Genomic DNA, 26,514 nt, shown 5'->3' on the forward strand with positions numbered 1-26,514 from the left:
TGGAGAATCCCATGGACAGAGGAGCCTGGCGGTCTACAGTTCACAGGGTCACAAGGAGTTGGACATTACTGAAGCAACTTCGTATGCACGCTTACATGAAGAACTTGAAAGAAACCAATCTATTACTCTTTCAACTGAGCCAAAGATAAAGCATTATTATGGCCTGTTTACGCTAACTTTGAAAAAAGTAATTTAACATATCCAAGAATAATATGGGAGCTTCCCTGGTGGTCCAGGGGTTAAGAATCTGCCTGCCAAGGCAGGGGACACAGACTTGATCTCTGGTCCAGGAAGATCCCACATGCTGCAGAGCAACTAAGCCCGTGCGCCACAGCTACTGAAGCCCACGAGCTCCAGAGCCTCGTGCTCCGCAACAAGGGAAGCCGCCGCAGTGAGAAGCCCACGCATCTCAGCTACAGGGGAGTCCCTACTCACTGCAACCAGAGAAAACCCGTGTGCAGCAATGAAGACCCAGCACAGCCAAAAATAAAGAAATAAAAATAATAAATAAACGACAGCATAGTATTAAAAAAAAAAAAGAGTAATAGAGAATATCTCACTGCCTATAGGTCCAAACTTACATGAAATAGAAAATGTATGAGCATTATTAAATCTTTTTTTTTTTTAAGCCACCTGAATTCTTTCTTTAAAAGTTGGCTCATTATCCATTTAATCTTAAATGATCATACCTGAGGAATTCCAGTTTGGGGAAAACCAGAAGACACTGTTGTCTGTTTTGTTAAATGTGGAGACTGAGCTGGAACAACAAAACAAATGCCACCCATCTTTCCAGTCCAAACCCAAATCTCCCACCTCCAAAAGCAAAAGCAAGCTCAGCTGTGATCTATAATCGTTCCATTAACCCTGCACTGAAGCATTAAATTAAACTGCCTAGTGTAGACACTGCTTTTGCTACAAGGGGAAATGTACCCTGTACGGCCATCACTTTATGCTAATAGATTTACTGAGCAATTCCATGTTTACAAGAGAATACCAATAAACAAAATAATGTAATAAGCTGTGAACGCTCCAATGGGGGTGTTACAACAATTGATTTTTCTTTTGCTGATATTTACTCTAAAGATTTTGGTCATAGAGCGTTTTAGCCTTAGAGTAGTTCTCAAACGGTTCATCTTACTATAGAATTTTTAAACCAATACTTAAAATCACAGGGAAAAAGCTGACTTGAACTGGCACCTCAGTGGTAAGTCTTTAGTTCTCTCTGGTATAAATCACTACCATGGAGGCTGAGGGGACTCTGAGAAGGACACGGTTGAGTCGGTTGAGTCAGTGGCTGAGTCTAGGCCTTGGGCAGGTGCCAAGTTCCTGACAGTTAATTCACAGCATTCTTCACACCAGCCCAAGCCTCCAAGCCTTTCCCAAGATTCCTTTTCAGCAAATTCCATTTCCGGGGGAAACTTCAGGGTCTGTCTCTTTAATAATGCTGACCTATTTCTCTGAAGCCAGGGAACTACAGAAGTCATCTCACTCTCTGTTAGAAACTATGTCCTATTAAGAGAAATGCAAGAAGCTGGTTTGGTGCAACAAATATTTGGCCTTCTGACACATGAGACTTCGCCTCCAAAAAGAACAGAGATTTCAAACTGCTCACATCAAAATTCCATGTTCTGTCTCATCAACCCAGATGTGGCAAGAGGTCAAGCATGCCAGAAAAAATTCTTCAACAATCAGATCATCAAAGGGTATTGAAATCCAGAAATACAGCACATCAGAGCTGGAAGGGATATTGGAAACCATACAGCCCAAACCCCTTCCTTAACAGATAGTTCCTGGTCACAGAATCGGCTTGTCAAAGACTAGAAACTTGTAGGCCAAATATTCTTCTTTATTATAGAGTTCTCTGGAGCTCTTGTGTTCGAAGCAATGAAGACTGGTCAAGCCCAATCATGACAACTACTCAGCATGCAGTGTAAAAACTAAATGGTTAAGCCCTGCCTCTTGTCACCAGGCAACAGAGTTATGGGGAAGCCTGCTCAGCCATGGCCAGGGGAGCTCTCTTTTGCACACAGACCTTCTGGGCATCACCAGGGACTCTGCTCCTTCCAAGATGCAATACCTAGAAAGCTGGCTAATGGAGGAAGCAGGGCAGATCCCCAGGGCCTGCTGAACTGATAAAGATGCAGTAGCAACAGTAAAACAACAACAAAAACCTTCCCAGCCCGAACTCCCTGGGTTCTTGCTATGAGAACCACCATACAAGAGCTGGTCAGGCCTCTCTTCCACCTGCTGAACCAGCTCCTATCCTCAGGCCTGGCTTCAAGGCCTCCCAGCCTCTGGTGGGTTAAAGCAGGATGCACTGGCTCTCACTGGGACTGCCCTCATTTCTCAGGCCCCACTGGAGTCACCTCCACATCTGGGCCACCCCAAGTGGAGCAGGCTTACCTGTCAGCATCTCCGAGGCCCAGGGAGGTGTTTCTTTGCAGGGTCTCCCGTACCACAGCCATCCCATCAGGGAGTCGGTTCAGGCGGCGGGTGTAGAGGCCAAGTCCACCATCGGTCATGTACCTTTGAAAGGAGAAAGGGATGATGCAAATATCTGGTTAAGGACAAGTCACGGACCAACTTGCTGTTCATATCGAGAAGCCCTGCATGGCCATCCCGTGCCCTAAGATGGAAAAAACCAAGGCTTTCCGAAGGTTCTGTCACTGATCACAGCCTAGAGATAACTCAACTGATTCAACCCAAAGGGTCACTAGCTTGCTAGCAAAAATAAAACTCAGATTAATTAACCCAAACTCACAGGGATCTATGGAGCAGAAGGGAACTAGTGAAAAAATTAACTGTCAGATGCATTCATGACATTCTTTTTAATGTCAGTAATTATACAAGCAGGTGTTTTACCTAAGTACTGTGAAGGGAACTGACAAGTCATTGGCAAATCATAGGGGAAAATATTACAGAACAGCGCAGGGGAAAAAGTAGGCAAGATTTTAAGAAGGATGGTAAGAAAAGATGGAGGATACAAGAGCCAGCTTTGTCATCATGGGCAAGTCCTGGATTTTTTCATCTAAACTCTGTGAATATCACATTCTTGCTGCATCACCAGATGGGCATGGGAATTAGAGAGATAAGGAGTATCAAAGTGCTCTATAATTTGTATAAGATCACATAAACAGAAGATATTATTAAGATAGTGATTATCTTAAAGCATGTGCAATGGTAAATTTCACCTTTGATACTGATGTCTTAGGGGGTGTCCCAAGCTCTCTGAATAACAATAATGTTGCTTATCTAAACTTCAAGTTAATGCCACAGAGCTATCTTCCTACGAAATCAGTGTTGTCATAGGAAGGGAAGACCCCTGAGACTTTCTGTATAGATAGCTGACTATCCACCAATCAGATCAGCTCCTGAAAGACTGGCTACCAGTAGCAAGTAGTTTGGCTTCCCAGGTGGTTCAGTGGTAAAGAATCTGCCTGCAGGAGATGAAAGAGACATGGGTTCGATCCCTGGGTCAGGAAGATCCACTGGAGGAGGAAATGGCAACCCGTTCCTCCCAGGAGGAAATGAGAAATCCCATGGACAGAGGAGCCTGGTGGGCTACAGTCCATGGGGTCTCAAAGAACCGCACATGACTGAGAGGCTAAGCATGCATGCATGCACACACGATGAAGTACTTCAGGTCCAAAGCAGCTTTACTTCATTCACCCTGGTTACTCCAAGACACCCCTCAGAGGAGACTGCTTGTGCCATCATTCCCATCTCCAGAGGAGAATGCAAAGCAGAACTTTAGCAGAGCCAGAAATCAAACTCAGAGCCCTTTAATTCCCCCATGGGCCCCATCAGACTTGCAACGCATCTGAAAATGCAAGTGATTTACTTTTCAAGTCCAATAACAGGGCGTGAGAAGATCAATGAATGAGTGATTATTTTGCTGCAACAGTCAGCTGAGCTATTAGTACATCATGGAATGTTTCACTGCCTTTGGTATCTTGGTTTTAGAATATATGGGGTAGATCCTGAGGGGTCTCAATACTTGAGATTCTTCTATGTCTAGCTTAGGAAGTTCTTGGAATATATTCCTAGAAAAATGGACTTATAGGATGCTGCGGAAGTTTACCAGAACCAGTAGGGTCACAGAAGAAAGTTCTCACGGGAGCTGTCTTGGGTGAGGAGCTTCTGCTTTGGGTCGGAAGAACTCTCCCTCAGGGTAGCTTCCAGGATACCACATCTGAGCCGACTTCTCTGGTGGCCCCTTTCACCCCCTATTTGTGACATTAATGATCACAAAGCCAATATAATGGAATATCTGTTGAAGTCAGTCAAACCAGCTGTTTGTGGTTGAATCGTACACTTTAAAATGATGAATTTTAGGGACCTGTGGTGGTCTAGTGGATAAGAATCCATTTGCCAACGCAGGGGACCCGGGTTTGACCCCTGCTCTGGGAAGATCTCCTATGCTGAGGCACAACTACTGAGCCTACATTCTACAGCCCAAGCTCTGGGACAAAAGAAGCCACCACAATAAACAGCAGCCTGCACGCCACAGACAGAGCCATTTTCCCTCTCCATAACTAGAGAAAACCCACGCGCAGCAACAAAGACCCAGTGCAGCCAAGAATAAATAAATAAAAATTTTAAAAATTAAAAAAAAATAAAAAGAATTTTATGGTATTTGACTTAGGCCTCAATAAAGAAGAAAAAAGAAAAATCAAAAAATTCTAGCCATCATTCAGTTCAGTTCAGTTCAGTCGCTCAGTCGTGTCCGACTCTTTGCGACCCCATGAATCGCAGCACGCCAGGCCTCCCTGTCCATCACCAACTCCCGGAGTTTACTCAAACTCATGTCCATTGAGTCGGTGATGCCATCCAGCCATCTCATCCTCCGTCATCCCCTTCTCCTCCCGCCCCCAATCTCTCCCAGCATCAGGGTCTTTTCCAATGAGTCAACTCTTCGCATGAGGTGGCCAAAGTATTGGAGTTCAGCCATCATAGCTATAGTTAAATAAGTATCTGTGTAATGGAGAGGGCAATGGCACCCCACTCCAGTACTCTTGCCTGGAAAATCCCATGGATGGAGGAGCCTGGTGGCTGCAGTCCATGGGGTCGCTAAGAGTTGGACACGACTGAGCGACTTCACTTTCACTTTTCACTTTCAGGCAACGGACAAAGAAATGGCAACCCACTCCAGTGTTCTTGCCTGGAGAATCCCAGGGACCAGGGAGCCTGGTGGGCTGCCATCTATGGGTTTGCACAGAGTCGAACACAACTGAAGTGACTTAGTAGCAGCAGCAATGACTTTAAAATTTTTTATTTATTTATTGCTGGCTGTGCTGGGTCTTTGCTACTGCAAGGGTTTTTCTCTAGCTGTGGTGTGAAGGCTTCTCATTGCGGCGGCTTCTCTCGTTGCAGAGCGCAGACTCTGGGACTCAGGCTTCAGTAGTTGTGGTATAAGGGCTTAGTTGCTCCACAGAATGTAAGATCTTCCAGGGTCAGGGATTGAACATATATCTCCTGCATTGGCAGGTGAATTCTTTCCCACTGAGCCACCAGGAAAACCCTATGTGTGACTTTTTGATTCTTGGTTCCCCACACTAGATAGCAAGCTCTTTGAGAAGGGACTATTTTATTTTGTTCAAATCTATATTCCACATCCTAACACATCCTAAGCGCTTAACAACTATTGTTTTTGTTGAATGAAATCCAAAGGCATGGTCATAGGGTGAAGTTTAGCAAGAACATTTTGGGAGGAAACCAATTACAGGTTCTTCTTCCTCTTAAACGTCAGAAAATTTGACATCTAAGTCATATGGCAATTAAACTGTCTACCTGTAGTCAGGGGCTTCCCATGCAACACTAGTGGTAAAGAATCTGCCTGCCAATGTAGGAGGTGTGGGTTCGATCCCTGGGTCAGGAAGATTCCCTGGAGAAGAAAGTGGCAACCACTCCAGTTTTCTTGCCTGGAAAATCCCATGGATAGAAGAGTCTGGTGGGCTCCAGTCCATGGTGCCACAAAGGTTCAGACATGACTGAGCACCTGCCAGTCAACCCATCTGTCCTTCCTTCCATCCACTCACCCAATAGATACAGCCACCCAGGATCCAGTGGCGAGCTCCATGTGTGCATACCACAATTAGCATAAGGAGGAAAAAAAGGACCTACACCAAAATGTAGTAACTCTGCCAGAGGCTAGACTTTCTAGATCAAATGTCCTTTCAAGGAGACTTCCGTGGAAGCTGTTTAAAACACAGTCTGCTGCACCATTAAGCAAGGCAGTTAATTTCGATTTTAGCAAAGCCCACTCAGCCATAGAGATAAACAAAAATTTTTCAACTGGGGAGATCTTGTCAAAGGACAAACAAACTAATTAAAGCATTCATTTCCCTGCTGGATTTTTTTTTTTTTTTTTTTTTTTTTTTTTTACTGCTGGTGAAACAACACACACAGTTGGCCAATTACATGTACCTGGGCATGTAGATGGAGGCCCACACATATACAGCCCTGGCTTTCTGTGAAGGCCAAGAGCAGGGGTTGGTGAGCTTCCAGAGCTGGAATGCTGAGATGTGCGGCAGCCTGGTATTGCCAGGTGCAAGGTGTCAAAACCTGACCACTGATGAAGGTGGGGGGCCTTGGAGAGATGTGACTGTGTGACTGGATAGTCTAACTTAGCTTGTCAGCTGCTACTGGGAATTCTGATTTTGTTTAGGCAGAGAGATGGGGTGGTGGTGGAGGAGTGAAGGATAAATCAGGATCCTCTGCCTTCTCAAATGGACCAAAGACTGAAAGCCAGAGCTGAATGCTACCAGCGTGACACGATCCAGTTTCCTTACAAATCTATTCCATTCATTTTATGCATGTATGTATGTGTGTGTGTGAGAGAGATAGGCAAGGGGAGGGAGGAGTCAGGAGGATGTGATTAAGGAAAAGAGAGAGCTTACCTCTTCCTCCATAGGTTTGTAAAAATGTATTAAATCATAATTTAAAAAATAATATTCAAAATAAATTCTGTGTCCTCTCACTGCAAGACGGTACAGCACTGAATACGGCTGTCACTTGAACTAGCCTCACACTCAAGAACTTAAATTTCTTATTTCTATAATTATTATCCCACCAAATACAGTATAAAAAGCCCTGACTATATCTTTAAATAACTCTTCTGGTCTCAATGAAAAATACACATCCTTTGGTTCAACCCAAATTTCGTAGGAATTGGCTCCTGAATACATTAATATAAACGTCCATCAGTTCAATTTAAGGCAGCATAATTTAGAGATGAAGCAGTCACTGGTGTGTTGCACTAGCCTGTGAGCAGAAGGATGAAAAGGTTTGTGGTCCTGAAGGCTCAGGAGGCTGGGTGGGAGGGCTGGGTCCCATCTTGTGAGTTTTATCGGAAACTTGCATTGGGTGGAGATGCAACGAGTTGCCTGAGGTCACAAGGAAAGTAACCAGCTGATCTAGGGGCCAAATCCCTGAGCACCAGGGCCGCACTTTCCTTCTCCTTGGAGAAATAAATCATTAGTGCTGGAGCCTAATGAGGTGCTGGTAACATCCTAATGTTTGCTTGCTGGGGTCCTGGCTAAGCCACCAAACACCTGCACAATTTCAACACTATCCTCCACCTTCCGTTGCTTCCCCAGAGGCCCCTGGATGGACAGCAGGAGCCTCTGTTAAAGAGCCAGGGTGTCTGTGGGTGTTTTCCTTGCTTTTCAAGGCTGGGGAGGCTCATGAGCATCAGAATTAGGAGCATGGCTGTGTCATCAGTGAGTCCTGGGTTCAGTCTTCCCAGCCTCACACTAGCTGAGGGCCCTTGTGTGCATCGTTGTTAGCAAGTACTAAGGGTTACTGACGCTGGCCGGATGCTGTACATCTTCAAAAGAGCCTTATCAAGTGTTACTTTTATCTCTATTTTTTAGAGGAAGACAATGAAACAGGTCAAGATCACTGTGCAGGTAGCTGGGTTCAAACTCTAGCTTTGTCACTTTTGGGGGCGGGTAATTTCTCCAGGCTTCCACTTCCTCATCTGCAGGATAGTTGAAAACTACTGATTAATCTCATAGGGCCATGGTGGGTTGACTGCCACCTCAGGAGCCCTTTAGGAGATCAACCCTGAATACTCATTGGAAGGAGTGATGCTGAAGCTAAAGCTCAGATACTTTGACCACCTGATGCAAAGAACCAACTCACTGGAAAAGACCCTGATGCTGGGAAAGAGGGGAAGGCAGGGGGAGAAGGGGGCAACAAAGGATGAGATGGTTGGATGGCATCACCGACTCAACGGACATGAGTTTGAGCAAACTCCAGGAGATGGTGAAGGACAGGGAAGCCTGGTGTGCTGCAGTTCATGGGGCTGCAAAGAGTCGGACATGACTTAGCGATTGAACAACAACTGTCACTATAAGAAGCAGTGATGGCCTGTGTCTCTCAGTAGTGACATTGCAGTCCCTCCTCCCCTTCCAGTTCCACAAATATTGTGTACCAGGCTCTACGCCAGGCTGGGATTACAGAGACCTCATTCCTGCCCTGCCCTGGTGAAGCTCAACACTGACAAGGCTCTCAGTGAGTAGGCAGCTCTCCTACATGATGACTGGTAGGAGACAGATGTACGGTACAGATAGATGAACGATGGGCTCTGCACACACAGGAGACGGAGGTCACAGAGGGATGCGATTTAAGTTGGCCTTTGAAGGGTGCACAGGAGTTTGCCAGTCAGAGGAGGAGGATCCACCTAGGCATATAGATGACATGTACAAAAGGTAAGAAGAAAGTAAGAGGATGGGAAGTAGGTCACTGTTGCCAGAACAGCAGGAACAAAGACAGCAGCTGGCTGCAAGGGGGTGGGTCAGGAAGGGAAAGGGCTTGGAGGCCAGGAGGGGCTGAGACCTTAGTCTGGAAGCTGGGTAAGCTATGAGGGTAGTAAGCCCATGAATAACAGGCTCTGGCTTTCCTTTGAAAGAGAACACTAACTTTTCGATACCTCCACCATTCAACACTCTATTTTTGGTGAGCAATGTCTCACTGATATTTCCTCCTGTAGATTTTCCATAACATACTACTGGTCTGGATCCCATCTGAGGCACCCCAGACCTTCAAGGAATGATCAGACTTGCAGAGTAGACCTCACCATCCCTCCAACTAAAGGAGAGCTGTGAAGGCAACAGGCCTAGGACAAGGAACTTTCTCAAGAGAAAAGGTGCATCCTGAGTAACTGACAGGAGCTATGAAAAAGCTCTGGAATCTCATAGGACCTGTCAGAACAAACATGCTAGATTCTGAGTCCAGCGCTGTCGACAGATCTCGTCTCCTTGAAATGTGCGTGGTGAGGCACTAATGTTGAACAAGTGGAATTGGCATGAGTCACCTTCAGAAGGGGGACAGAGGACCCCTTGTTCCGAAATTTCCCAACGTGGAGCATAAGGAACACAAAGAGGCTCTCAATAATCGCAAAGCAAACCACCTTTTGTCAAGAATTGGGGGAGGTAAGAGAAGGGAAGGGAAAGTAATTTGTACATTGACAGAGTCCAGTGTATTCCTATTAGAGCACAACATAAAAAAATGAAAAACTCTCAGATGCAAAAAATGAAAGCAATACAAACAGAAAAAAAAAAAATCAAGCCTAAGTGATTACTTTTCTTCAAAGACATGGCAGCATGTCTGTGTTTTTTGGACACACTTTTGGTTTAAATGTGAACATAGCAAAGAAAAATGGAATAAAAGAATTGCATACATAGAAGCTATTCCATGCCAACATCAATATAAATATAGGAACATATATATCAACACATACTTTGTCGTATAAGGTTAAAGAAAATGATGTGGGCTGCTGAAAAGCCCTTGCATTTGAGTTTCAGCAGCAGCCAAGTCCTCAAACAACAAATGCTTTCACAGTGCTCTTCACTCCATGACAATAGGCCTGACATTTATATTTGAAGTTTATTAGGATGTAAATTGAGTTTCTAGACAAACCTGTAAAAGGATCCCTTTAGTTCAGAGGCTCTTAGAAGTGCGATGAATAAACCCCACTCTGGGTCATAGAAGGACACAAGTGGGTCTAACAAAGCTGCCTGAATCCTTTTGAAGAAAGTCGATCTTAGTGACAGAAAACAATCTGCTACGTTTAGCTTAAGCCGAGAAGACACATTTGAAATGCAAAAATATGGTTGGGGGAAAAAAACAGATTTTTAAAATTTTTCAGTGTTCTTTTTGGGAGACTTATGAGAGTTCAGTTTTCCTCTCTAGCAAAAGAAGAAGAAGAAGAAGACTGAAGCACTAAAATTTAGGCACTTAAGATTTTACTATGGGAACCACTTTGCCCTCAGTTGTTAAGGCATAAAAGCTGAGACAAATACCACACATTTCATTTACCAAGCTACCCCCCACTGCCTCCACCTTCAATGACAAGAAACATATCACAGAGCAATTCTCAGATCTTACCCACTACACAGCTTTAACAACAAAAACCAAATGAAGGTGAATCCTAATCAAAGAACATGGTGCTGTTCCTTCTCTATCCTGTGTGTGTCTGTGTGTGTGAGTGAGTGTTAGTGGCTCAGCTGTATCTGACTCTTTGCGACCCCACAGACTGTAGCCCTCTAGGCTTCTCTGTTCATGGAATTCTCCAGGCAAGAATACTAGAGTGGGTTGCCATTCCCTTCTCCAGGGGATCTTCCTGACCCAGGTATCGAAACCAGGTCTCTGGCATTGCAGGCAGATCCCTTACCATCTGAACCACCAGGGAAGCCCTATCATGGATCATCCCAAACTGACATGCAATGAAATAAAACCCACGGCAGCCTCTGGAGAGAAAGTCTAAGGTTTGAATGTCTTTCTTGGTTAGGTTTCCCTGCAATAGTAAGACTTAATGCATAAATAATCCAGATCAGCAACATGAATAATCAAGAAACATTTCTACGGTGTTCATGTCTTTTGGGAGACTCCTCCAACAATCCCGCCGGCAGAGGGAGAGGAGGAGGTGCAGACCCACAGGACCAGTCTCCTACCTGTCTGCCCGGTGCAGGGATGAGGCACCACCTCCCGCTGTGCTCTAGGAGGGCCCCTTCTCCAGGAAATCCCCAAGTTGGTATCTTGCACTTTTAAGGAGGATATGAGACTTAAGTTTTCCTCTCTAGCAGAATCTGCCATTATTTCGCTCACTCCTAGAACACCCACCTTGGCTCAGAGCACAGAACAGGGCCATGGCAGATAGATGTCACTTTCACAGCAGGAAAGTTCCTTCAACGGCCAGGAGCCGCCCACCTGGGGCATCCACAGCTCCAGGGGCACCCGCTCCTTCCACGGCTCATCTGCATCTCACTCCATCTTACCGAGTCAGTCCTGGCTGTGAAGGGAGCCAGAAGTCCGGGCTCAATTCTCTGACCCTGGTGCAGCAGGAAAGCGAGCCTGTGACAGAAGTGAGCCGGCCTCAGGAGGTCTGAAGCCTACGCTGGCTACTTCATCACCAGAGCACACCTCTCTGGGGAGCACTGCAAAGATGTTGCTAAGCTAGTCAGGCAAGAGCTCAACCCTGGCAGGCAATGGGGACAGAGGTAAGAGCAGGAAAAGGCAGGCCTGAGAGAAGGAGGAGTCAGAGGGCCCCAGGGGGCCCTGTTAAATGTCACTGGGGAAAGTGATGTCACAGACTTTATTTCCAAAAGCTAGTTGCTGCAAAGCTGCTTGGAGAGAGAAAAAGGCATGCTGTGGGGGTCATGCCACAAACATCAACACCTGCCTCACCTTCTACCTACCCCTGAACCAGTAGCTTCAGCATCACTTGGCAACTTACTAGAAGTATGGTACCCTAGTCCTCCTGAATCAGACTCTGCAGTTCAACAAGGACTCTAGGAGATTCTAATGTGCATGAAAGAATGGAAAGTAATGACCTCAGGCAGTGGTGTCCCTAGTAGGGGGCATAAGATGACCCACAGTGATGAAAACTAAAATGCTCCTGTTTTATTTCTTATCATGTCACCTGTAAATCCTGGGTGGAGGCAGGTATTACGGTATACACAGTATTGCAGTGAGAAAGAACATATATGTTTAAAAAGCAAATACAACGTCTAACAGAGGAACAAGCTCTTTTTTGACACAACCAAAAATAGTCTAGAGATCATTATCTAAAGCAGAAATTCCTAAATCTTCTTGAGTTGTGGATTCCTTAGAGAAACCAGTGAAAGCCATGGAGGTCAACCTCACATATGGACAAAATGAGTATCCAGTTCTAGTTAGTTCACAGTCTACCACCCTCACCTACCCCAACCTGGCCCCATGTTAGTGGTCGCTCTGTGGAGTTAGGGCAGAAGTGGATCCTGGCTGGGTCTGTCCCTTCAACATATAAAGTTTACAAATAGCAAAGTATTTGCTATAAATGGACGCAGCAGTGGCACATGGCATTGCTATAACTCACAAGTCACCTTGAATTTTAGCATACGGACTCGAGTTTATCACCACTGTGGGTTTGGGCTTGCACCCACCAAACTTCCAGCAGAGGAGAGAGTGAGCAAGTGGTAAAATTCCTGTGTGTTGATGAAACATGCTGTTACGGTTCTTGCATCTTCTGCAAAATGCAATGTGGATTTTCACAAGCTTAATGAAATTCCATCCAGCATTGATTGCCAGAGCATTTTGGTTTAACTTGCCTAAGGATCTATACATATATTTTTAAGAACCTGTAACTATACTAATAAAATATACAATCACACAGAGAGCCCAAGATTACAATTAACCCTTATTTATCACTTCTATTGAAATAAATTTTTGTTGTTTAGTCGTTAAGTCATGTCTGACTCTTTGAAACCCCATGGACTGTAGCCACTAGGCTCCTCTGTCCAAGGGATTTCCCAGGCAAGAATACTGGAGTGGGTTGCCATTTCCTTCTCCAGGGGATCTTTCTGACCCAGGGATCAAACCCGAGTCTCTAGCTCTGGCAGACGGATTCTTTACAACTGAACTACTAGGGAAGCCCACTGAAATAAATACCCGCACATAAATTTTTCATTACAACCTGTAACTATGCTTGTTTAAAATGGGCGTTGGCAGGGCACCCTTCTGAAGAAAGGCTGTGTGCTTTGGAAATTTGACAGTCCCCATGTCTGGAATTTGGTCTGGCCAGAATTCTCTTTATTGTGGTTCAACTGTCAGTGTGGGATTGCATCAAGTATTTCTAGCACGAGCAGGAAGCTTTTTGTCCACCTGCTGAAAGATGAAACACATTCTAGCACACAGGAGACAGCTCTCTAGACAAAGCCCCTTTAAGCTCTTTCTTGGAATGAAACAGATGGTGAAAGGAGATTGACTGATATCCAGGAATTCTCAAACCTGAGAATATACCCAAATCATCAGGGGAACCTGAGAAAAATGCAGACTTCAAGGCCCCAGCTTCATAGATGCAGAATGCCATTCATTAGTGGGGCCCAAACCCTGCATTTTTAAATAGACCTTATATTTTAAGAGCATTTTGAGGTTTACAGAGAAATTTCTGAGGAAAATACAGAGTTCCATTAAACTCCCTCCCCCCTACTACCAGTTTCCCCTGACATCTTGTATCAATGTGGGACATTTATTAAAACTGATAACTAATACTGACACATTACTATTTGATACTAATTATTATTTGATACTAACAACTAACGTTATTATCCATCATATCAGTGCATTATTAACCAAAGTTCACAGTTTACATTACATTGTGCTCTAAGGGTTCTGACAAATGCATAATGATGTGTATCCGCTGTCACAGTCTCATACACATAATGTTTTATTGCCTTAAAGATGTCCTGTCTCCCCCATTCATCTCTTCCCTCAAACCTGTATTTCTAACAGACATGTAAGTAAATTTCTCTCCCTCTCCCCATCCCTCCTTCTCTCCCGTCCTTCCTTCCATTCTCTGTTAGATAATTTTCTTGTAGTCAGGATCAAGCTTTCAGAAATGCTGCCTTAAATCTAGAACCCTGGTGAGCTAGACTGACCTCAGCTTCCCAAAGAGTTCAAGAGTCACCAAAATGTGGCTATAGCGTAACAGTAACTTAAATCTCTAATCCTCACAGTAACTAGTCTTGGCCCTGTATATTACGGGAGCAGCGTGCATAGCAAGAGTACCTGATTCCTGATTCCTAATGGCCTCTCCATCTCAGATCGATGCCTGACAAGAGTTTTTAGAACTTTACGGCCCTTCTAAAATATTATCACTTGGTTGTGGACTTTCAGGCCTAAGTCCAACTGTGGAAGCCCAGACTGGGAAGGGACAGGAGAGAACATAGCATACCAGGGTCATCTGTGGAAGGCTTAGCAGGGGCATCATAACTAGATGCCCTCACCCTGAAACAGCCTTCTGCTTGGTCAAGAGAACCTGTCTGTCCTCCCAGGCACTTCTCACGCACTGGGACACGCTTGCCAATCTTCTGGATGCTGCTACGCTTTATCACACCCGTGATTTCTGACATGACTCCCCACCCTACGAGGCAAGTTCACTGTCGCTTTAAGCTGGTAGAATCTGTGCCAGCATTCAGGATGGTGTGTTTCTTTTCCAAGATGACGAGAGCTCCCGGCGGTGGGAATCAGGCATCCAGAGTCTCTTTCCCTTTTGGTTCCTGGCAGACACCCCTTGGTAAGAACCAGAGTCACTAGCAAACTGGGGAGAAGCCAGCTGGCGCTTGTCTCACCTAGACCCCACCTGAAAGAAATGCCCAGCGCTACTGAGAACAGGCAGGGGTTTGCCTGGTGGCTCAGACAGGAAAGAATCTGCCTGCAATGAGGGGGACCTGGGTTTGATCCCTGGATTGGGAAGATCCCCTGGAGAAGGGAAAGGCTACCCACTCTAGTATTCTGACCTGGAGAATTCCATGGACTCTATGGTCCACGGAGTCACAAAGAGTCGGACACAACTGAGCGACTTTCACTTTCACTGATACTAGGAGGAGGACCAAGGTGACTAATGTAACTGGGAGGCAAGCTTTTCTGCAGTCTGAGGCATAAAGTGGGCCTTGGGATATCACCCAGCCTCAGCAGAGATTTCTGCAAACAGCTGGGGGGATGCAGGAAGCACCACACTAGAGCCATATGCAGGCTGCTATCCTAGGAAGGGTCCCGCTTTTGAGCTGGTGTCATTTGTTTAACAAATATCTATGCAGCCCCTACTGAGAGGCTGGCGCTGGCCTGGGTGCTGGGGATACAAGAATCAGATCCACTCCTTGACCCTGAGGGGCTCAGTGTTTGGGTGGGGGAAACAGACATGTGAATGTATGCATGGGCTTCAGCAAGAGCCAGACCAGGGGGCAGGGCCAGAAAAGGCTTCTCAGAGGAAGGAACCCTCAAGTGACAACTTGAGAGATGAGAAGGTACCTGCCAGGAAGCCTTGGGTTGGGGCAAGTAAATTAGTTCACACAGACCTACATGTGCCAATACAAAGGATCTAAAATGTATAGGGGGTTCTTCCTTGGCGGTCCAGTGGTTAAGGATCTGCCTTCCAATGCAGGGGACACAGGTTCCATCCCTGGCTGGGGAATTAAGAGGCCACATGTGGTGGGGCAACTGAGCCCCACGTGCCACAACTAGAGAGAAGTCCATGCACCACAACGGAAGAGAACCCATGCATGCCGCAAGTAAGATGCGACACTGCCAAAAATAAACAAATATTTTTAAAAAGTAAGTAAAATGTACAGTGATTTACTGTGCGGTCTTAGATGATACATTTCTACTAGGTAACATTTTCACTAAGAAACTCATTATTCTGGGCACTCACTCTAAATGGAATTCAATAAATATATTTCCAACCACAAAGAAATATGCTTATAGGCCTCTGGCCTTCAAACACAGGGATTAAGTCAAAACTGAGTGTCCACAAGGATACTCGAATTACCTGCCACTAAATCCGGCAAGCTCAGTAGACACAACAGCTGACAGCGCAGAGTGCCTGACCCTGCGCACTTTTCCATTTGCCCGTGAGCACCAGTCACCTTCAGAAACAAGACACAGGCAGCCTGGAACGGCGGTTCTTCATGGGAGTGGGCCCACAGCGGGGGAGGGCCAGGACTTTGAAAAAGCATATTTGATGCTATAAATCTACCATTTTAAACAAACAACTAAAAAGGGCCCAAGGATTTTTATAAGGTATTCTATAAAGTTTGACAGAATTTTGGTTCATGTGGAACTACTAAAGAGACATTAATTCTCTAAAGACACACCTATTCTTGTTCTCACACCCTCTCTCCTCCCAATTCAGAGTGTGATGCCTTTACATTAACAGATATTCGATTTTTTTTTATTATTATTAAACATCCAAAAAACACCGAGTTAAAGTTTTGTGAGTTTGTGAGGAGGGGAACCAGTCATTTTCCTTCTGGAGAGTTCAGACTGAACTATGTAGGCACCAGCCCTCCATGTTAAGTGAGGTCATCTAAAGATGCGTTGCACAGTTCCAGCAGGAGCCCCGGACTCATTTCACGTGAAGGGAACCCCCGTGCCCTGAGCCATGGCAGGCAGATCTCATGGCTACCTCTTTGGGGTGCCACCCCGTCCCCCCAAAAAGCTGCACTGCATAATCCTTTCCTTGGGAAAATCACTTAAACAGGGCATGCTGAAATTCTCAAAAACCTTAAAAACACAAGAAAATCCTAAAGTGAAAAGGCTTCATGTACAAGCCAAGGGCCACTGGGCATACCCAGATAATACCTGAGTCCCTGAGCCACAGAGAAATGTCCTTTGCTACCAAAGTTTGTAAAAGTCCCTCCTACTCCAAAATGTGCCTGTGGGGTCCAACATGGTACAAACTCCAAAAACCAAATGATGTGCTCCTCAGTGACGAAAACACCATGCTTGAGTTGCCATATGATTCAGCAATCCTACTCCTGGGCATTTATCTGGAGAAAACCATAATTCAAAAAGACACGTGCACCCCTATGTTCACTACAGCACTACTTACAATAGCCGAGACGTGGAAGCAACCTAAACGTCCGTCAGTAGAGGCATGGATAAAGAGGCCATGGTACATACACGCGATGGGGTACTGCTCAGCCATAAAAGAGAATGAAATAAAGCCAGTCACAGCAACACAGATGAAACTAGAGATTATCATACTAAGCGAAGTAAGTCAGAAAGAGAAACACAAATACCATGTGATAAGATCTGTGTGGGTCATTTAAAACATGACACATTAAACTTACCTACAAAAAAATAAAATAAAATAAAATAAAATAAAATAAAATAAACTTATCTACAGAAACAGACTCTTAGACACAGAGAACAGACTTCTGGTTGCCAAGGAAGAGGGGCGCGGGGGAAGGATGGCTAGGTAGTTTGGGGACAGTAGATGCAAACTATTACATATAGAATGGATAAACAACAGGGCCCTACTCTACAGCACAGGGAACTGTGTTCAATATCGTGATAAACCATAATGGCAAAGAATTTTAAAAAACCCCTGTGTTCATCTCTACATTGACATGCAGCGGTCTCATTTCACCATACTCTGCCTTCTCTATCAATTTAGCATTGAAATATCAGATGTTTTTTAAAAATCATCTTCCCCACCTCCCACTTAGGATACCAACCTGAAAGGTTGTACCTCTAAAACTTTAAATGCAACCAGGCATTAAGAAGAAAACCAGTAATATACAGTCTTACAAAATGACAGAATATTAGATTAGGAGTTGGGGGGAGGTCCCCAAGATTACTTGGTTTGAGCATTTCTCAGATGAGGAACTGACACTCAAAGTTTATGTGATTTACTCAAGGAAACACAACTAGGAAGTAGTCACCGCTGTGTCTTCGTTTTAATATATTTTTGTGCTCAATAAATCATGTTCAGCAAATCTTTTATGATAAAACTGATGTCGGATTTGTTATAACTGTTTCATCTATTTATCTCCTTGTGTTCCAGTCTCTCAACAAGTTCAATAAATGTAGGACCAGTACTATTATATATTATCATTATATATATATAATATATTATCATATTTATTGTTTTTGGGCTTGTATTTTTGCTTCACTGCCCGCAGTCCCTAGATTGTGATTAGAACTCTTGAGATAGGTACCTAACAAATGTTCTTGGTGGACTAAATGAAAGAATAATAACCCAGAATTAAATTGTTTTAATATAAATATGTATCTTAAGGATTTAGAGAATACAAAAGAAGTGAGACATCCTTGTACCTACTTAGAATATAGAAAAGTTAAATATATTCACAGAGACTATGTTAGCTAAAGGCTTCAAGGAAAACTTCTAGGACGCTGGGGGCCCCCCATGCAGGACAAGCTAGTAAGAAAAGGCTTGGAAGGAGGGGTCACAGGTCCCATTCAAGGGACAGCATGGCATGAACAGAGTCCCCCGTGTAGGGAACAAAGTCAGCGCCACTCTCAGTGACTCCTGAACCTGAGCTGAAGGCAGTCGTGTTGTCCCGAGGCCGAATTCCCATTGGCTGAGGTTTTCCTAAAAAGGAGTAAAACGTGAAACCAGCAAAGCAGGGACCTCAGCTGCAAAGGCAAAAACGACCCCTCGAATTCAACACGTATGGACCTGGACGGAGCCACAGGCACGTCTGCACGGAGGACAGGTGCGCCTCTTCCCCCAGCGAGGCCGCTGCTGGAGCGCAGGCGCTCGCTTGGGCAGGAGATGCCCAGGAGCCCAGCATCCAGGCAAACGGGCCAGCCTGGGGCCAGACGGAGCGGCGGGTGGTGTGAGGAGCGCGGGGCGGGGCGGCCCTGGGCAGCTGGAGCGCGCTGGCGGGAAGGGCGGGCTGAGAGGGAGCCGGGGCCGGGCAGCGACCTCCGGAGCAGGCATCAAGCAAAAGCTGGCTGTCTACAGGATACTCGAATTACCTCCTATCACGGCTGCAGGGGCTGCAGTCACAACAGCTGCACAGGCAAAGGAACGGGATCCCTGACTTTCTCCGGCTTCCACTTGTTCAAAGGTTTCTACTTTCATAAGAATGAGAGACGGATTGGCTGAAATAGTCATTCAAACCGAGCAGGGGCAACGCAGAGACCCCCAACCTTGCATCCTTAGAGCGAGCTTACTCCATGCTGTAACCTTTTCACACTTTAAAAACCTACTGATTTCATTACACAACTGATAGTGTGACTCTCAGGAACATCTGGGCGGGTGTGCAGCCGCTGAGCTGACAGTGATTCTCGAGAGCCCCTCCCGAAAGCCGCCAGTCCAGAACCTGCAGCCGGAGAAGGAGGCGGGTCTGATTTTTGTGCTTATCTGAAGGGGGCTTGGGTGAGACCATTTTCAGAAGGAATAGCTTTGGTGCCCGGCTACCACCCGCAGGCTGGTGCAACCTGCAGAAAGCTGGCTTGTCAAAGAGACCTTCTTCTGAGCCCAACACCCAGCTCTGCTCCATCCTTATTAGAACCTCAGTGATTTCCATGGGAACCGAACGCCCCTGAATCTTACACTGGGAAGAACTTTTACAGGTCCCTTCTCTCAGCTTCTCATCTCATGCAAGAATTCCTTCTGCAACGTGTGGAAACAGGTTTCCAGATTCTGCTTGATTACTCTCCCGAGTAGGAGGCTTACATTCTTACAATGAGCCCAGCCTGCTTTGGACAGCTTTGACTTTCAGCATGTTTTTTTAATGGTCACCTTCGTGTTTAGGAAATAAAAAAATGGAAGTCTAACCTACAGTTTCAGTTTGGTCCTTTTAAACCTACTGCTCTTCTAAGCATTTTCCCTATCAAGCAGATCTAGCTTCTATGAACATTTAAATGATATTCAAACCCTTTTCCTTGCTCGTCACCCTTCGCTAAACCAACCCTTGCCTGACTCTGAACCTCTTCAAGCCTGGCACCAGGAACAAAACAGACATTGTCTAGCCAGCAGGTACTCTGTCACCTCCCACATTATTAACCTACTAATCCACTTGAAGGTAGGATTTATATCTTTATAAAGATAAATCTTTATAACCTAAAACCCAGCAGGTGGCAACACCAAGTCCTTAAGCTTCCTGAAACTGGCTGCATCCCTTAGTAGCTGGATGACTCCGGACAAGTGGCCTCTTTTACCCACAGTTTTCATGTGTATAAAATGGGGATAATAACAGTGTTATCGGCCTCCTAGGATTTCTCTAAGAATTCAATAATACCTGAAAAGCACCTGCCTCATTAAAAGTACTCCACCCACACTGGGTGCCGTTATTATTAACACCAGAAGTAGCATCAGCCCAGTGGTACCACTACTATAGTTACCCTCTTTCTCTCTCCCTTCATTCCAAGCACATCACTAAGCAGATACAGCAGGTCTGGCAGAAGATGTTTGAAACGTAGGTATAAAAAGACACAATGCCTCTGCTCACAGATATCCTAATCTAGGGGACAGACAGTCACACAAGGAGACAAAGCAAAAGGAACTGAGATGAGCCAGCTGGGAGGCATTACCAGCTGCCCACCGGAGGGAAGCCGACGTCTGCTGGTGTTGTCAGGGAAGGCTTCCTAGCTTCAGCAGATTCTTAAAGGACTGCAGCAGGTGAGTGGGAATGGAGCAGGGAGGGATTTACAGACAGAGAGAGGGCAACCACCTGCAAAAGGCAGAGAGGTCTGAGAGCGCAGTACGTCCATCAAGGAAAACGTTAGTGGCCCAGAGTGGCGGGACCAGAAAGCCAGTGGGGGAGGAATGGGCGTTCAGGGATGGTGGAGAGGACAAGATACGGGGCTGGGCAAGCAGATCCCTCATTAGTTCCCCAATGAAAAGGAGGGCTTCCTTTGTGCCAAGCACTGTGCTGGGCACAGGAGATACGTGGTCAGTGAGACAGACAAGCTCTGTCTCCACAAAACTTACTCTCCAGCGGAGGACCATGGAGGGCCTTGTGTCTCAGCATGCTGGACAAGGCGCAGGGTAGGATGGGGCAGACGTACTTCCCAAAGATGACTCCACAACATCGCCATCCCGAATGGTCTTCTCCAAGGTGCCCTGTCCCCTGAGAGGTGGGATCAATGCTCTCTCTAGTGAATCTGGAGACCTGTGACTGCTTTGACCAACACAGTTGGGTGAAAGTGACACTCTGTGACTTCCAAGGTAGAGGAGAAAAGGCCACCTTTGCTTTGCTCATGGAAACACCTGTCCTTGGGACTTGGAGGCTTCCAGGTTCTAAGGAAGCCAAGCCACAGAGAGAGGTACGGGCATCCTCACCTTCAAGTCGTCCAGGCCTGAGTGTCAGACGTGTGAGTGAACAAGCTTTGGAAAGGCATGGACCCCCACTACTAAGCCAGCTCCAGCCCTGGGGGTCTCCCCAATGAGACTCCAGACATGGGGAGCACAGACAGGCCGTCTCAGCTGCAACCTTGTCCCAGTCCTGAGACAGAGGGCTGTGAGCATCATCAAACACTGCTTTCAAGCTGCCAGATTTTGGAGTCATTTATTATACAGCCACAGAAACTCAAGAGTTTACCTTCCAGGCAAGGTAGAGCCACTGAGAAATGATAAGCAGGTGATCATGTAATCAGATTAATACTCTGGAAGAGTTAAACTCTTGGAAGAGTTTTCTCACCCAAGAGTAGGATGGACTTGTTGGATAAGCACTGGGGCCAGAGGTGAAGAAAGCAAGAAAGGGGCAAATGCAATCATCTGGGGGAGAAACACGAACAGAAAGATGGGAAGAAACCATGGTAAGAGACAGTGAAGAGAGAGAATCCATTGACCCTGGTGACCAGCCTTCCAGGAACAATGGAACGGAAGTCTGAGATTCTTTCTGATTTTCTGGCTGTGGAAGAGAAATGGATACGGAAAGGCAGGAGGAGAAGCAGGTTTAGGGGGAGAAGAGGGGCTAGATTTTTAACATGTTTACGCAGATTAAAGGGTTCTCGGTAAACACCCTGAGACACGGTGGGTGCCCTTCTGCTTTGCAGTCAGGTGTCTGTGTTGGAGTCCCAGCTCCCTAACTCACCAGCTCTGTGACCTTGGGCAAGATACTGATGCCCTGTGAGTCCTGCATCCCCGCTGGGAGGAGCAGACAACCACATAGACGACAGTGAGGCTGACAAGAGACAAGGTATATAAAGCACCGCGCACCATGCCAGGCATTTAGAAATGCTCTCTAAACACTAATACGGGGTAGCTGCTATTTTTATCACCATGGTCCTTATTGTTAGCGGTTCTACATACTTGGTCAGAAGCTTTGGGCACAGGAGGCCTGGCTGCAGGGAATTAAATGAAAGCTGTTTCCAGGAAACCTCACACACACCTATGGAGAAGGGTTTATTCAACCATAAAGCCTGTGTCCACCTCTAAAATAGCTGCACCAGCCTGCCAAGGCGGGAGGGAAGCCCGGCTGTTAGCCGTCTTCAATCTGTCTCCCTCCCTCTCTTCCAACTCAACGGTTGAGTGGTTTTAATTAACAACTCCCACAGTGTAAGGCAAAAGTCACTCGATTAATAAAGCTCTAACGCACCGTGCACGGTTCTGGGGTCTCCGGGTGGCGCTGGGCTTGTAATTGTGTGTTTTGTTTGGGTTTGCAGTGGGTGGGAGGTACACGACTACAATTTCCTCAGAGAAGTTCACGTATCACATGGACAAAGGCTGGAAACTGCCGCAGACTAAAATGCCCACTTTGATGAGATTTCATGGCCTGAAGCCACATTGCGGTGAGGTGCTTCAAGAAATCACCACGCATGAGGGGCTCAAACTCTGAACCTTCCTGACTCTGACCATCTCATTGGTTTTTGTTTCCAAAACACACACATCAGTTTTGCCCCCACTCACTGTCTGCCGCCAGCACCTGGAGAATGTTGATACAAGTGTTTCTAATGCTATAGCAAAACCTGAACTATTTAATTGAAATAAAATGCAAAATAATGCTTTTGAGGCAAACAAAAGTATCCACTTTTGCCCCCACCTCAGCCAGCCTCTTTGGTCTTTCCATAAGCATTCGCCAAGTGAAAGTTTGTATGCGACTCAACCCTCCAAGCCTGACCCTTGGAACATCACCCTCCATCTGTTTATATGGTTTTAATGCGCCTTAATATGGCACAGGGGAAACCAAGGGTTTGCAATGCTCACAGAGGCCCACTACTCCTTTTTTGGTCTTGCTTTCCATATAATTAGAAATATAGCAGGAAGCTGTACTCCAGAGTTCTGGAGCACAGGCTCTGAATCCAGCCTGGTTAAACACTTGATCCCATCACTTTCCGTAACTGGGAAGAACACATTTGATTCCATATTGGATCTGTTTCTTTTGCTTCCTGTTCTATTACTTCTGCTACAAGTCCAGAATGTTGTCTATAGCCTGAAGTAGACAGGACAGTTCTCAAGGCTCTGACCCTTAAAGGTCACTTTTCCATTCATATAGAGAAAAACAGCTGTAGGATAACATGTGTCTTCTTGAGGATTACAGGAACATAGTATCTGACTGACAGTCGGCTGCTGCAGACCTAAGGATTCGGACCTTAAGAAGTCTGCAACAACCAATCACAGGTCCTCTCTTTCAGTGTAAACAAAGCCTGAATTCTGATTTGGATAAGAGGGTTCTTTGGGACACTAGTCCACTGTCTTCTCCATCTGCTGGCTTTCTAAATAAAGCTGCTATTCCTTTACCCAACAACTCATCTATCTCAATTTATTGGGCTGTTGTGCAGAGTGGTACGAGTCTGGACTGAGTAACATTATCAGCTGTGTGACCTAGTCAAGTAACTTAACTTCTCTGAGCTTGGTGTCCTCAATCATCAATCTCAAAAAACTGATGTAAAGGACAAGTGAGATAACGCGGGTAACGAGCTCCACAGGGCAGCCAGCCCATGAGCGAGACCCCAAAGCAGCTTAGCTATTGTGAATTCCAGGACCACTGCTGCAGGACAGGCAAAGAGACACACGCTAGCAGGCGCTGCTGGTTGACTTCTGTGTGGCCTTTTCCCATCTCAGCAGAGCCAACACCACATTTATTCTGTCTCACGTTTCTAACAACTTGAACTGACTTTACCCTTTAAACTTCATTGTTCAAGTATGTGAGATTTCTCATTTCAAAGCAGATGCCTGGTCAATGACCAAATACAAAGTTCTGGGAACTGGGACATGGACTCCAATGATGCAGCAGAGAGAAACACAGACCCCCGTCTCTAGTTTGTTACAAGATCACAAGGTGAATATGCTCTTGATTTATAGCTGGAAGATCCTGGAGACAGACGTGGGCCTCTCCTTAGATGCTGAATCTTATTTTATTCTGGAGTCTCAAAAAAACATCAGCCCTCCAGAGGTGCCCATGTTAGGATTAAGAGGAAAGATCAAAACCTCTCCTTCTCGGGGAGATTTCTTATCAGGACCTGGGAATTCTGGAGGGGGCGGGATGATTTTCCAAGACATGCACAGACTCGTGATTTGTGGTCATATCCCAGGTAGGATGTATTAGCCTCGAGCCCTCACAGATGTTTCTACAAGCTGTGTTGCTCTTTGTCTCTAGACCACAGGTAAGCTGCCTCCTGACCCAGATGACTCATTCCTGCTGATCACACTACACAGCCTGCTGGCAGGCTGTAATGGTTAATTTTATGGGTCAACTTGGCTAGGCTATGATACGTAGACACTTGGGGAAATATTCCTAGATACTGCTGTGAAGCTGCTTTTTAGAGGGGATCAACATTTAAACTAGTAAATTTTGAATAGAGCAGATTATGCTCCAAAATATGGGTGGGCTTCATCTAATCCGTTGAAAGTCAAAAGAGAATGAAAGACAGATGTTCCCAGGGAAGAGGAAATTCCACCTCTGTCTTTGGGCTTGAGATGCAACACCATTTTTTCCTCTGACGAACCCTAATACACAGACAGACTCTCACCCACTTAGCAGATATCTGGTTATTGTGCTCAAGAATAAGAAATGGTATTACCTCATCTTAATTAATGTTCTAAGTAGGATAAAAGAGCAGGAAAGCAAATAGAGGCAATGATTCCAAAACCCCAAAAGGAACGACCATTCCACATGTGCCAAACACTTTCGAAACACTATCTCCTTTCTGTCTTTCTGTACACTGAAGAAGCAGGCTATCACTGAATAAGTGGGAAACAGGCTTAGAAAAGGAAGCCAATTCGCCAAGTTCATACAGCTGGCAAGCACGGAATATGAAAGTCAGAGCCTCTGACCACGAATCTAAAGTTTCTTCCATTCAACCATGTCTCCAGAGCAGCATGGTGAGAGGATCATGCGTTCCCAGCAAAACTTCAATCTCTTATCTTGATCTCAGTTCAGGCACATACGGTCTATTTTAGGGCCAAAATACTCCCAACCTCATCCAAATGGTTCTTTTCATCTTTACCTCAACTCGAACTTGGTGTCCTCCAACCCTGCCATCATAAATCTGTAGAGCCACTCTGTAGCTGCTGGCCCTTGAAAAATAGCTGGAAAGGGTGCTTTCAGTGCTATATAAGCTGAAGACAAAGATAAATAAGATTAGGGTTTCTAGATGAGAGCCATGCAAAGACTTAACAGGAAAAACAGAGGACCTTCAAGTCTACCTGTGACATAGATCTTGCCACTCAAGGTACACTTGCAGATCTCCCTGGTGGCCCATTGTTCAAGAATCTGCCTGCCAATGCAGAGGACACGGGTTCGATCCCTAGTCTGGAAAGATTCCACATATACAGGGCAACTCGGCGCATGTGCCACAACTACTGAGCCTGCCCTCTGGAGCCTGTGAGCCGCAACTCCCGAGCCCACATGCTGCAACTGCTGAAGCCGGCTCACTGTAGAGCCTGTCCACCCAACAAGAAAAGCCACCACAGTGAGAAGCCCGTGCATCACAACTAGAGAGGAGCCCCTGCTCACCGCAACTGGAGAAAGTCCGCACACAGCAGCAACGACCCAGCACGGCCAAAAATAAGCAAACGAATGAACAAATTTTTTTTTTAAAAAAAGGAACCTTTGCAAAGCACTGAGGAGAGAAAGAGGAGCCTGAGATTCTATCCTAGAGGGCAGTCCTGAAGAAAGCAGAAAATACTCCACCAGGACAAACAGGGGAACCAAGGTCACGGTGAAATGCCGGCACTCAAAGGGAAAGAAGAGGAGGGCAGCCATCGCTTACAAATCTCGCTCATGGGCTTAGAATCAATGAAGTTAACGATAAGCCTCTTGACTCTTCATTTCTCTTATTATGAAAACATCCTATAAAGTTCAAGGGTTATATATAGGACCGGGCACACAGAAGATGTGTGATATACATTAGCCCCTACTCCATCATCCGTCGAGAGCTGCAGGGCTGGCATATGTTTTTCCTGCATGGGTAAGCATCCTTTGGTAACTGTGAGCTCATAGTCCCCACTTTATCCTGACAAGGACCTACATTGGTCGAAAGTGAGATCGCAAAAGAAGGAGCACCAAATGGTCAGCCTGAGAACTGATCCTGTCAGTCAGACACCCCAGAGCAAAGCCTGGGATGGAGGAGAGTCTTGTTAAAAATTTGTTGACTTGAAATAATTAAAATGCAATCTCTTTGCTGCACAGATTAATGGAGACTTTCTCTTGGTTGGATACGTGGGGCTGATGTGAATAAGGCCAAAGTGGCTGCGTTGATGATGCTCACCGATGAAGAGCCCTGTGAAGGGCAGGAAGTCTGTTCCAACAGAAGGGTAGAAGGGAATGGGAT

The 26,514-nt window shown here is 45.7% G+C and overlaps 1 protein-coding gene across 2 annotated transcripts in view; it reads right to left on the bottom strand.

Moving 5' to 3' along the window:
* The window catches only part of NAV2 (neuron navigator 2), a 418,592-nt gene that overhangs the window by 125,183 nt on the left and 266,895 nt on the right, over nt 1-26,514 (bottom strand). For both annotated transcript variants that reach the window (XM_065937242.1, XM_065937241.1), the window contains one exon: nt 2,404-2,526. In XM_065937242.1, coding sequence (XP_065793314.1) covers nt 2,404-2,526 — 123 coding nt within the window. The remainder of the gene's footprint in view (nt 1-2,403; nt 2,527-26,514) is intronic.

Source organism: Muntiacus reevesi, chromosome 5 (genome assembly GCF_963930625.1).
Source record: "Muntiacus reevesi chromosome 5, mMunRee1.1, whole genome shotgun sequence".
Lineage (NCBI taxonomy): Eukaryota > Metazoa > Chordata > Mammalia > Artiodactyla > Cervidae > Muntiacus > Muntiacus reevesi.